The sequence below is a fragment of the Mustela putorius genome, unplaced genomic scaffold (genome assembly GCF_011764305.1).
Source record: "Mustela putorius furo isolate JIRA1106 unplaced genomic scaffold, ASM1176430v1.1 tig00003993_pilon_pilon_pilon, whole genome shotgun sequence".
Classification (NCBI taxonomy): Eukaryota; Metazoa; Chordata; class Mammalia; order Carnivora; family Mustelidae; genus Mustela; species Mustela putorius.
Window position 1 is genome coordinate 554,550 of NW_025422132.1, and position 13,651 is coordinate 568,200.

Below are 13,651 nucleotides of genomic sequence, written 5' to 3' on the forward strand. Positions count from 1 at the left end.
CGGAAACGCCGCGAGGCGCAGCCGCCCCGCGCCAGGAGCCTCCGCGGCGGCAGCGGCCGTCGCCGCCACACCGGAAGCGCCCCGAGCGCGTGCCGGGCGGGCCGCCGAGGGTCCCGCGGGCGGGGCGGGGCGGGGCCGCCGGGCCGCTCCCCCTCCCTTCCCCCTCCCCCCGGGGCGCGCGAGGGCCGGGCGGGGCCGGCCTCCCTTCCGGGGAGCGGTGGCCGCCGCCGCGTCTCCGGCGGCTTCCCTCCCCGCCCTCCCCGCCCCGCCGCGGCTCTGGGTGACGCTTCTCCAATTACAGCTCGCGGGGAGCCGCGGCTCCGGGCGCCCCTCCGCGCCGGGCCTGCCAGCCCCGCCCTGCTGCCGGCATGAGGGCCGCGGGCGACGGCGGCCTGGAGCGCTTCTGCAGCCCGGGCAAGGGCCGGGGGCTGCGGGCCCTGCAGCCCTTCCACGTGGGGGACTTGCTCTTCTCCTGCCCGGCCTACGCCTACGTGCTCACGGTCAACGAGCGGGGCAACCACTGCGAGTACTGCTTCGCCAGGTAGGGCGGCGGCGCGGGCGGGCGGGCGGGCGGGCGGGGGCGCCGCGGCGGCGGCGGCGCGGACCGCGGCGGGAGGAAGTGCGCGCGGCGCGGACCGCGGCGGGAGGAAGTGCGCGCGGCGCGCAGGGTCCTAGCGCCGGCGGTTGGGGCGGCGGCCGCGCGGGCGGGCGGGCTGCGCGCTCTCACGGCTCTCACCGCGCGCGGGCCGTGCCACGTGCGCTGGGACGGAGCCGCGGAGGACACGCCGCACGCCCACGCCCTGCACCGCCCATTTGCCGAGTTGCTCACGCCGGATGCCCCCCCCCCCGGGAGTGCGGGGTTCTCGGCCCCGACACGGGCGCGGAGCCAGGCTTGCTCCAACCCCGGGCACGCGCTGCTCCCTTGGTGCATTGGCGGCTGGGCCCCAGGTTCGGGCAGCCACAGCCGCTCACCTTGAACCCGTGCTTCCTGCGGCTTGTTCTGTGCTCCGCTCGCCACCCGCCCGCCCCGCCGCCGCAGATCTGCCGTCCCCCCCAGGGAACTTAATGACTCTTAACATTTCTTGTAAAGTACGCGGCTCCTCCTCTTCCTTCTCACTGAGCACTTGTGTTTGGAGAGAAGCCAGAGGAGTTCTGACCGCACAACCCCGGACTCTGCTGGGCTGCGCGGGTGGGAGGCACCGAGCCTTGGCTTGGGATTTTGAAAACGTGGTCTCGGAGGGAATTAGGCAAAATGAGTGGTAGGAAATAGTATTTAATTGCCGCACATCACGTGTACACATATACACACGTACATCTACGTTCGTTTCCATGCGTATATATTCACCCACATCCACACATGTTTACACCCTTAAGCCTTATGACAGTTTCAGACCTGAGGGGCATTAGTAATCAGCAGCCCAATACACTTTCTCCATTTTACAAGCGAGAAAACCAATGCTCGGACAGGAAGTGTGGTTGTGTATCTATAGTCACCCCAATAGGTGAGGGAATGAAATCTGACCTCTTCAGTTCTGCCCATTTCCTACTAGGTAGGTGCTCAGTAAAATTCCAGAGACGGGAAGCATGGCGTTGAATTAGGTGTGTACCGCACCTTCCACCACTCTGAAGAATGGACCCTCCTTTATTTTGAATCTCAGTTTCTTCATCTTTGAAATGGAGTTTCTTGGATCAGACTGCACTGACCTGAGGTCCCGCAGGTACCTTTGGAGTACGGGTCTCAAGTCCAACATACACCAAAGTACCCAGTTTCCCAGACTTGTGTGCCTTATTCTATGATAAGACATAGCAAAAGAAGGGACAAAGGCTAAATATTATAGTAATCTTGCCCAGACTCCCTGCCAGAACTGTCTTCCGCTTGGGGGGACCCGGAAAGGCACTAGACGCAGAATCATGCCGTGGGCAGCTTAAGGGCTGTATGTGATGTGGCTCTTTGAATTGGTGAGTCAAGAGCTAAAGGGTCATGGCACCACTTTGCAACGTTTGAGTGAAGTGAGCATTGGGTTTTCCCAAAGTTAAAAAGGCTGCTGTGACTGGTCCCTTGATCTTCTGAGCCTCGCTGTGGCTCGGAGTCTGAAGCAGTGTGGGTGTCTGGAGTGGCAGGAGCAAAGCGGGGTCACCCAGCACGGAAGGTGCTTCCCTCCATCAGGAATCCTGGTGATTCCGGAAGGCTGTCCTAGGAGAGAAGACCACAGTGCCGGGCACATAGTAGGTACTCAGATGGTAGTTACCAGTGCACGCCTCCAATGAATTAGAGATCAAATCCCTCGGGTTCAGAGGGTGGGAAGCGGAGCTGAGAGATGTTTCTTTTTAGCTGTGAGTGTCCTGACTGTACCTACTGTATACGCCCCCAACCTTAGAACAGTAATGTAGGGCCAGATGTAGCTCCACAAAGCACCCCGGCCCTATGTGACAGAGCCTGCTTTGTTTCTCCTTTTTTCTGAATAACATTTGGTAGGGCCGTTAACCCGTGTCTTAGACCTCTCCCCAGGGCTGCTGCTTGCACTTGGGCCCTACCACTGCCTCTGTCCCCACCCCGACCATGTCCCTCTCTTTGGCTCAGATGCATGGGCTGGTAATGCCCACAGTTCATTTCTTCTCTCTAACGAGTCATTTGAAATCAACTAGAATAACAAGACAGGAAATAGTGACACCACAATACCTATGACATTGGAAATATCCTTGTACACCATTCGATTAGTTTGGAATTAGTGGTTAGGTCGTTCTCCTAGATTTTGCACCATTTTCTATGTCAGCTATTTGATCATGTCCAAGAACAAACTAGTCTGTCCAGCTGTACTAGAACATATATATGTCTCCTGGGGTTTCAAGGGAGTAGGAGCAGAATTGGCAAGTATTGAAGTATACAGGCTAAAATCTGCTACTTCCCCACCCAACCCCACCCACCCCTCCCCAACAGGAGAAAAAAACCCCAAACTACTTCTTATTCTTTTATGTGCTAGGGAAAAACAAACAAACAAACAAAAAAAACACCCAAACTACTACTTATCTTTTCATGTTTAGCATAAACAATACTGCTTAAGATAAGTGAGTCACTGGGGGTTCTCCTTGTCCTATTAATGATATCTGGGCTTATTTGTTTTTTAAATTTGTCCACATTCACTCATTTGGGTGGTTGGTACTTGGGAGGGTGTTTATCTCGCCTCAACTGCTATAGGGCAACTCCTAAAAATATAAATGTTTTCCAGTTGGGAACTGTCCCTGTCACACCTGCTAGATACATTTTGTACACACACACACACACACCTTTTTTAGCCGTTGGCCACGTTTCTATGGCAGATACTTTTATGTTATATTTCATACTTAATATTCAACATATTTTAACACTTTGTTATTTGTCTCAAAAGGAAAAATCTGTTGTAAACCAGTGTTCTATCTCAATATTCATTCTGTGTGCAATTCCTTAGGTGGGAAGATGTCTCTCTCTTGATCTTTTATTTTCTTGGCTCATGGATCACTTAAGGGCAAGAACATTACCTTTTTTGTTAGCTCATTCTCAGTATGGGGTAAAAGTAGGAAGGCCCACTTAGCTTCCTTGCAATAGAGCTGTTAGAACACAATTTCAGGAAATTTGTGTCCTGCCTGGCTCACTCAAAGTGGTTTTAAAAATTAAAATGCTTGCATGAGCAAAACAGTACGATTGAGATGACCTGTTTCAGAAGTTGTAAAGATGTGATGTCTCACAGATTTATTCTGTAGGACTATTCATCCTATCTACCGCATTGTGTTACAAGACTGTCAAAGTAATACTTAGTTGATTTTAATTGGTGTTAAGAGGCATGAACTCTTGCTGCAGTTTTCTTAAGAAACCTTAAGGTTCTCTGATGAACCCTGGGGCTGACCAACTGAAGTCTCACCCCAGATGGGGGAGGCATCCCCAGGGCTGCTGTTTATTTCCAGAACATTCTCTGAGAATTGTATGGTCTCTAAGGGGACAGCTGACTTTGAATGTTCTCAAATTATCTTGCTTTTTGAATGAAAAATTAGACACATGCTCTAACAGAGAAGTCCCTTCTTTTCACAAGTATTTTTTTAAATGGGTAGTAAGACTAAAATATACAGACAACAGATTTCTTCTTAAAATTTACATCGAACAAAACAAAATTCAACTATCTGTATATCAGGTAATGAGATATTATGTTGTCAACTTTCCATATTAGAGTATTTCAAGTTTTTCATTTATTTAGAGATGGAAAGGCAGAGACTTGGGTGCCAGATTGACTTGGTTTCAGTTCTGGCTTCCTCCCTTCCTGATATTATGTCTTTGAACAGCTAGGTTCCTTTATGTTTACAGTGCTCCCGTGAATGCCTGCCTCCAGAGCTACATGAGAATTACAGGAGACAGAAGTCAAAAGCTTAGTATAGTCCTAGCATAGAGTAAGCTGTCAGAGTCTGCCTGATGGTCTCGCTTGTGCTAATTGTTATGGAGGGTGATAAAATATTGCAAGGTCAGGGATGTTTGTATCATGGTGGGGTTGGTGGACGGGGGGGGGGGGGGGGGGGCTACCCTGAGGGAAATACTGGAAATTGTTGGTCGGTAGAGTCATTCTTCGGATGGCGCATTCATCCCGAGCTAAGAGCAGCAGTTCTCAGCCTCCAAGTTCCCCAGAATACAATGTATTACCCTTTTCCCCCCAAAACTTAATGGAAATGAGATGATGAACCTACTTAGGTAAACCTCTTTTTTTTTTCTTTAAGAGCCTTTTGTAGCTCCAAAGTGCTGAGATGCTCTAATAGTCTTTTGCCATGAGATTAAGCAAATATTTGAGAAGAGAAATGGAAGCAAACAGAATTTTTTTTTTTAAAGATTTTATTTATTTATTTGATAGACAGAGATCAGAAGTAGGCAGAGACACAGGCAGAGAGGAGGCAGAGAGGAGGAAGCAGGCCCTCTGCTGAGCAGAGAGCCCGATGCGGGGCTCAATCCCAGGACCCTGAGATCATGACCTGAGCCCAAGGCAGAGGATTAGCCCACTGAGCCACCCAGGTGCCCCACAAACAGAATTTTTTGCATAGCAAGCCTGTCAAGGGTCCTCTCTGCTCTTTAATTTTTGTGTGATTCAGGTATGGCCCAGAGCAGTCCTTTAAGACTTTAGTTGTGGCAAGCACCACGACACACGTATTTTTCATATGCAGGGATCATAATTCCTGTTAGGGCTTGCAGGGGCTCTGGGACCAAGCTGTACGGTTGGAAACGATTTGACATGAAAGAGACAGAACAGCAGCAGGATATGCTGAAGTGAAGTTCAAACCCTGGTGAGTTAAAACCACCATCTAATACCTTTCCTTCCTGAACGCAATCACACAAAATCTCTCAGTCAGAAATATCTGAAGATCCCATAAAATGACATTTCTTAAAATCATGTTGTTCTTTGCAGCTCATAAAGCATTTCCAGATACATTCTTCTTTTGATCCTCCCAAGGATGGCTTGTGTAGAGGGACCCATACCCCATCGCATGAAGGAAAAAGCTGTGTGACAGAGAGTTGAAGTAGTTCCCTTGAATTTCACATATTTTTGGTCAGATGTTTATTGAGTATCTTCTGAAGGGCCAGGCTCTGTGTCCTTCAGGGACTGAACCACGCCTTCCTATTCCGAGTGGTTTTCCTTCCCCTACCCCTTTTGGCCTGAATCGACTATGTGCTTCATCCCTGGACACTGGGCCGTATTCACTCTGATTTCTCCTGGAGTGAGTGCTGTTTTTATTACCTCTTTTCTTTTGCTTCTCCTTCCCTCAATAGGTAGTTCAACAAACTAACGTTTCTAAACCTTAAACAAATAAATTGATCGAGTATCCTTCGATACATAGCTTAGGCTGCTGTGGGTTCAGAAATGTCTTTACTACAGTGTCTTGGAATTTGCATAAAGAGCTGTATGTGTTTTTCGTATGTATCAATTATTACATAAGAAAATGTAAAAAGAACACAAGGCTTTGGTCCTTTTGTGGGCTTAGAATATTTAAAAATATTCAGCTAGAACTAAGATGAGTTTGTTGCCCAAGTCTTTATACCTACATATAAAGCGTTTGTTCCTCTGGCTGGTAGGGCAGTATCAGAGTGGATTTCTTTTTCTTCAACATATTCTTTCCCCAGAACGTGGTGCCAAGTTCATTTGTTTAGGTTTGGAAATAAAATACATGGTGCAGCTATGCTAGGAGGCCCCTGGGTGGTATTCCTTTGGACAAGCAGATTGCCCACCATCAGTCAGCAGTTTCTTTAAAAAATACGAAGACCTGTTTTAAATTTCTTTTGAAGGATCCAGTACCCAGAGGTTTAGTTTGGTAGGTGCTGATGTTCAGGGCAACTCTGAATCAGTGAGAACGCAGGCTGCAAAGCTGCCTATTTTAGAACCTAAATGGCAAAGAAGGTTTCTACTTTATTTTGGTGGGTGCATGTTTTTAAGATTTTATTTTTAATCTCTACACCCAGCATGGGGCTCGAACCCACAACCCTGAGATCAAGAGTCACATGCTCGACCAACTCGTCCAGCCGTTGCACCTCATCTACTTTATTTGGGTGCTTTTGATTTACGTCTTTTGCCTTAGGTTAATATCCATTATTCTTTTTCTTGTCTATATAAGGAATTATGAACTAATTACAATTTTATGCCACTTTGCTTCCCAAGGAAGCAATCAGTAATTATAAATATCCTTTATGGTCTTAGAGTCATTAATATCTAAAGTCATCTCCCATCCCCACACCTGTACCTTTTTTTTTGGACCTCACACCTCAGATGTAGAGTGAGGTCTTCCTTTCTCAGTTCCAGGCAAGCTTCATCTGCTCGGTGTAAGGCCAGTTGGGTTTAGAGGAATTTCCCCTCTGTTATTGATTCCCTGTTCTCATGTGCTGCCCCTCTCACAGAGCCCCTCTCTAGGTTTGCCTTTGAATATGTGCGTCTTGATCATCACCAGGGAACTAGACATACAACCGGGCGCCTGGTTGTACTTGATCACACTCAGACTTTGAGCCCTCTTCTGGTGAGCCTGGCAGCTCCGTGGTTTTCTGTAGCAGTTCCCTGGGTGAGACCACCCTGTGCTGGCCCCTTTCCCCCAGAGAGCGGCCAATGCAGGGACTAGAAGTTTCTGTCCCCTCTCAAGAGGACTGACATTGTCAGCCTCTCAGTCAGCCTCCCCTTTCCCACCCACATCCCCAACTTCACATCTTTGGATTTCTAGCAAATCCGTGGTACTTTAGGGGTGCAGAGCTCTGGCAGAGAATTGATTGAAGTCACTGCCTTTTCAGGGATTGAACCTGTGACCTTGGCCTCATTAGCACGGGTGCTCTAACCAGTCACAAAGCCACACACCTCACTTTGTGCAACTTCTGCTGACTCTGTTCCTACCACCCTCAGAGGCCTCCTTTTCAATTGCAAAGGCGTTCACACCAACACAATAGAACAGAAGGAAATCCGATCTCTTCAAGACTCCTCTGAAGGACAGAAATATGCAATTTCACAGGAAAATAATACCAAAAAGTCTTGAAGGTTCAGGAAACAACTTATCTTTCTAGTCCGTACATTCCCTGAGAATCCAGCTGTGTCCCAGCTGCTTCTTCAATCAAAAGTTTAAAAATAGTACGGAGCTCCTTGTGCCAATATATTAACATAAAATCTGGTGACTCTTGCACACTAAGTGGAGGGTTTCAGATGACTAAGTGGAAATATTGCATGCATATTATTAAAATAGATTCAAGTCACTTTTATAGGAAGAGGGGATTTGAGACTTTGTAAATGCTGCTCTTTGGCAAGTTTCTAGTCCCTGGAATCCGAAATGAGCGCTTGCTAGGGTGAGAGCTAAGACAGTGGCATGTATCAGCAAGTGCATTCTGGTAATACCAGGTGTGTTGGTGCCCAGGGGATCCCGACTCGCCATGCAGAAGAGGAGAAATAAAGGCAACTCACTGGAGAAGTGAATTTGACACCAGGCCTTGAAGACAGAGGCATATCCTGGGGGAGGGAAGTGGTGAGAAAATCTGGCTGACCAACAGAATACAGGTTTTCATCAGAGCCAAATAAAAAAAAATCTTTTCTATCATGGCACTTGAAGAGAGTTATATCAGAATTTGTGGCAAAATGAAAAGACCTTAGACAGGAGGCACCTTTTCTCTCCAGGCTTGGAGTGCCAGGGAAGACCCTTTAGGGATATGGGTTCTGGGCTCACACTTTGTTGGTTTCCCTCACCATGATGATGCTTGTATAGGAAACTCTCGTCCCTGTGCCCCAAGAAAGCTCTTTCCCGTCAGTTGCACAAATCTGTTTGTAGTGATAGCCTCCCGTGGCCTTCAGACCTCAACAGTAATAGACATTTAATTAGGAGCAGATGGTAAACTCCTTGATCAGGGATTCTATTTTTAATGTATTCAACAAATATTTATATCTGTGGAACAGTCACTAGGTTCTGGGTTCTCGGTCCCTAGAAACAATGTGAAGAAAAGGAATAAAAATCCCTACCACCATGGAGCTTCTCTTCTAGAAGGTTTTTCTCATCTTTATGTTAGCCACAATGCCTTGAACATTGTGAAGTTTCAGCAGATTCTTGTTATTGTTGAAGACAGGTGTGGGGGTTGAGTATTTTCTTCTTCTCACTTCTGTTTGGTTGAAAACTGATAATCCATGTATGTCATAAATGCCTTTCAGGGAATTAATATGTTTAACCACACACCCTAGGTCATGACTTCTGCAAACTCAGGGTGAGGCTTGATCACATACTGAGGTCTAATGAAATGGTAACTTCCCATTTGACACAACTTTAACATTGTGTCAAAACAGCTGCGGCTTTGGGTACACTTTTTTGTGGGGGGAGTTAATGAAATTTAGTCTATTCATCATACACCTGAGTAAATATTTCTAACGATCACTTGAAGGAAAACTTTATATAAGATTTTTTTCACCTTAGAAACTAGCAGGTTCACAAATTTGGAATATAAAAGCAATCTATTTATTCCATTCAGTATTTAATTCATTTCCACACCCAGTTCCTAAGTATTTTCTAGATTTAGAGCAGGGCAAGAAGCTTACCTCCATCTTCTCTATCTGTGTATCTTCAGAGAATGGCCCTGGTAGGACTGGAGGGGGGGGTGCTGAGGGGAAGGGGTGGGGGAGCCCCCCAGGGCAAGGCTTCAGGAGTGAGGGTTGAGTCCCACTTGCTCTGCAGGATTTGGTTCACTCCTGCAGCACCCCCCCCCCCCCACACACACACAGGCGGACACAAACACACAGCATCATGCTGATCCTCTCCTGCTTGTCCCTCTTTGCCTGGCTAGTTTTCAGGTCAGAAGTCTGTCCTGATTTTGGCAGGCTGGAGTAGTTCCCTTTGTCTTCGCTCCCAGGGCCCCTCGTCAGATACTTCCTTGGGCACACTGGCTCCTGAGTGGGAACCAGATCTCATTCATCCATGTCGCCCCAGGCCTGTCTCTCTCTTGCCTTAGTCAATAATGATGCAATGAACAGTCTCGTGTCTGCAGCTTATTTTCTTAGTGGCTCTTTGGACGAGACCTCTTCACTGGTCCATGTATATAACTGCTCCTCCTCATCCTTAGGACTTACAGACACTCGCAGAACCCTTCCCGGATCCCTGTTTTCTTCGGGATAGAATCTTGACTGTCCTGCTCCTCCGTATTAAGTGCCCTTCCCACACTCACCGGCGTTATCCGTCCCCGCCCTCTAACTCACACCCTGAACACAGTCTGGGTGGTCTTTCCAGTATCCCGCGACGCAGCGGTGCCCTGTCATTCTGCATTCTTACTTTCCCTATTTGTAACCACGAGTGCTTTTCTCTGCACGATTCCATTCCCTAGCGTCGCCTCCCGAGTCTCTTCATTCTCAAGGGAGATCTAGTGGAAACTGCATTTTTTATGAGGCTCCTCAGCCCACAATTCCCTTCGTTTTATTTTTTTACTATTTTATATTTACGGTAGATGACTATTTACATTTTTTGAGCACTCTTGCTATTCTAGGCATCATGTTCTAACCCTGGGGCTTCAGAAGTCAGTAAGCCAGCTTTCTCCGTAGTACTCAAACTTCTGTGTCCTTAAAGAGTTCAGTCCTAGGAGTGACTTCCCGCTCTCAATTCTGTGTCGTTTAGGCCATTTGGATGCTGAATCATTTTGCCTGAAATTTATATTTACCACCATTTGCATGAAGGTAGGGCCTCTTGTCATCTGTCCCCAAATTGCTCAACTGTTATAAAAATATCATTCCTCAGAGCCTGGTACAATATTTTACACAGAGAAAATGATGCTTTCTGAACAGAACTTACTTGGCTAAGTTGGATTAACCTATTTCCTGCTTCATGTACAAAGTTTTATAGTACATAACAGGTTTTTAATTCAGAAATACAAATGGAATCAACAGAGATTGAAAGAAAAATGTCTGTTAAATCTGTTCAAACAGTAGCTGATAGCCTTGAGTTCTCAAGGTATAGTCCACAGTGGAGTCATTCACCCCAACAGACTGGCATTTCAATTTTTTATTGTCTATAGGAAAATAGAGCCAAAGGGATGAGGGCAGGTCACCTATTAAAATTCTCCTGTAAGCAGTTTTCAAAAGGTGTGTTTTCTTGTAGGTAGGATTGAGAGCAGGTCACCCGTTTGTCGGGTGCGGAGTTCATGCTCATGTTTGGCTGCAGAGGGCCTGACCTCTGTTCTGGAATTCACATTTAGCAATAGGTTATGAAGGTATTTTTACATTTCTTTTTTCCCTTACTTTGTGGCCAGAATGTTGACGTAAGCAGTATTGTTAGGAACAGCTTGAGTTTTTAAATAGTTAAATTGATAGGCCTTTGGTTTTGTCCTTTTCCTTGGTATCGACTCACCGTGGCGTTTTGGACAGGTCTCTTCACCTCCTCACAGAAGCGAGGGCGACCGCGGTCGCAGGGGAATCCAATATTCCTGGTATTGATTACAAAGAACCGAGGATAACATCTGTCACTTACTGAAGCCCGTAGGAACTGGTGGATGGTATTTATTACCCGTTCCTTTCTGAGAGAGGGAGTGAGACAGAATCCATTGTTTTCCCTCCTTTCCATGTCCCAGTCAGTGGGCGTCAGAAGTAAAAGAGCAGCAGAGAAGTGTCATTCGGATCTGGTGCAGAAGTTAAGATAGAACACGTTTCCAAATGAAAATGCTAGGTTTTGAAAGTCCCTAATTTCAGCCTTCCTTGGGCGGGCTGAACTGCTGGGGGTTCGGCAGGGCCCGCAGGCTGAGGTCGGCGTGCAGGCGTCACCCAGCGGCTGCTGAGAGTGACTTGTTGTTCCCTGTTCCTTAGCCTGAGTATCTCCCGCCTCTGTCCATAAGCTTCGTGAATCTCTTTTTCTTTCTAAGACAAAGACAGATTTCATCTCCGCCAGGGCCCGCATTACAGCAAATCCTAAATCAGTGTCATCCTTTTTTCTCTTTTCATTGCTGAGCTGACTTTTACAGAATCTGTGATGTGTGGAGTCATCTTACAAGATTCTGTTAGATTTTATTGAGGGATAATGGGCAAATATAATTGTATATATTCAGAGTCTACAACATGATAACTCGATATACATTGTGGAGTGCCTGCTAAGGTCAGGGTAATTAACGTATCACCTCGCACACTTACTTTTAGGTGTATGTGGTGGGAATGCTTACGATCTCCTCTTAGCAACGTTCAGGTATACAGTGCTGTATTATTAACTGTACCCACTGGAGAGCCCCAGAACTTAGAGCTGAAAATGTCTGCCCTGAACTTAGAACTTAGAGCTGAAAATGTCCATGACTCCACCTTGCCCTGTGACACGTTCTAGAAAGGCCGACCCTTTTTAGCCCTCCCGGTGTCCTCCTTGTAAATCATGGCTCCTGTGCCAATAGTTGGGAAAAGCTATTAGTTGCTACTTTCCTGCCCTAAATATCTCCTGCTTCCCCAAGAGGCCCCGGGCTCTAACTTTTAACAAGCCTCAGAACAAAGCCCAGTGCGAAGGGGAAGGTTCAGCACAGCTCTGGGAAGAAGCTCCCCGCTGCACGTGGGTCCGTTTCACTGTTACATTGTGGATTAAAGTGGTATGCGAAGCATCTTTCACTATTACACAAAAACCTATAGCCTTAGTATTATCCTTATCCCCTGACCAGGGTTATAATAGGGTTCCACCACAATTCCTCCAATTTTTATTTCTCTCAAATAAAAATTTGCTAGTGTAACCAGTCTCTCTGGGTGGGAGGCCAACTTTGTTTCTGATTGTCTTATTTCAGCCCATGGTGAAGTTATATTGCGCCGCTGGGCTTTTTTCCTTTTCTCTTTTTCATTTGGCTGGGGCCGCCTCTGTTCAACAGAGCATACTTGTCACTTCTTCTGTCACCGTTAGTTAAAAGTAATTGTTATTGCAAACCCCCTCCATGCCGGTCTCCTTTTCTTTCATGGTGAAACCCACTAAGCATTCATTTCAGTAGCAGAAAGTGGGGAGCTTACAGGATCCAATCCTTTTTATCTAGACCAACAGCACCTGCGGCAAGGCATTAACTAGCCGGAGTTGTTAATTACATCTCTAACTTGTTGATCTTCATGGCTTCCAAATTGAAAAGCAAGAAAATTAATCACTGCATGTGTCTCCTCCAGCAGAAAATGACAGGAGCGTGTCTTTTGCGTTCTCTTCCAGTCGCTGATAATCGGAGAGTTGCACTTTGCTGTAACATTTCTCTCCTCCCTTTGTGGATGGAATTGTTTCTTAAGTTCAAAGAGTTCTTCCGTTCACAGCAGGGAAGATAATTTGCCTGTAAAACAGAGACTTTAGAAACATAAATTTGCAAATAGGAGTCTGAATGAGTTTGGACTGAAGACAGTTCAGTAGTTGAGAACCACTTAAAACCAGAGTGGAGGCTAACATAGAACGTGAAGGTAACACGCATCTCTTGTATTTTCTTATGTGATTTTCATAACAAACCTATGGGGCTGGAACTGCATCATGACAGTGGAGGGAAAGGTCCAGAGAGGATAAATGCTTTGCCCAAGATCACATGGCACCTCAAGCACAGGGAGGAGGATTTGAGAGGTGGGGAAGTGACTCCTCACATTCACCCTAAATTGTGAAGTAGGAATCAGGAGTAGATGGGGAAAGGAAAAAAAAAAAAAAAAGCCTCTGCTCTCTTTTGTAAAGCTTGCACCTGGCTTCTAAAATGCTTTCTTGTCATAGTTAGAAAATACAGTGTCAGCCTCTTTATTCTCACCTTAATATGCATTATCAAGGTCACTCAACAACCTAATACGTCCACAATGTGCCGCTAATTTTTAGGCTGAGTTACCTCGCAAAGAGTCTGCATTGCAGAGAATTACTTCAACACTAGTCAGCAGCTTCTGCCCCTGGAGAAACACTCAGCCCGAAAGGATTACCAGAGGCCTGGGCTGCTGATTCTGCCTCCTGGAAGCTGATAGAATCTCCTGGAGAGCGTTTTCAAAATCCCAGCACAGACCCAGGGACTGGGAGCTGCTGGGTCCTCCCCCAGGCACCCATTCACTCTTCTCTGTCTTGGAGTTCCATTCCTTTTGAGGGATTTCAGTTTCTTCCTTCAAGTGACCTTTGTTAGTCTTTGTCTTGCAGTCTTTCCCCCAGACCTCCTGGACAATTCAGATTAGGTTACATTGCAAATGCAGTGTTTATG

The 13,651-nt window shown here is 46.7% G+C and overlaps 1 protein-coding gene across 2 annotated transcripts in view; it reads left to right on the top strand.

Annotated features, from left to right (window-relative positions):
* Positions 1 to 248: 248 nt before the first annotated feature.
* Positions 249 to 13,651, top strand: part of SMYD2 (SET and MYND domain containing 2) — a 48,291-nt gene continuing 34,888 nt past the window's right edge. For both annotated transcript variants that reach the window (XM_045071896.1, XM_045071897.1), the window contains exon 1: positions 249 to 541. In XM_045071896.1, the coding sequence (XP_044927831.1) occupies positions 369 to 541 (173 nt within the window). In that variant the 5' untranslated portion in view covers positions 249 to 368. The remainder of the gene's footprint in view (positions 542 to 13,651) is intronic.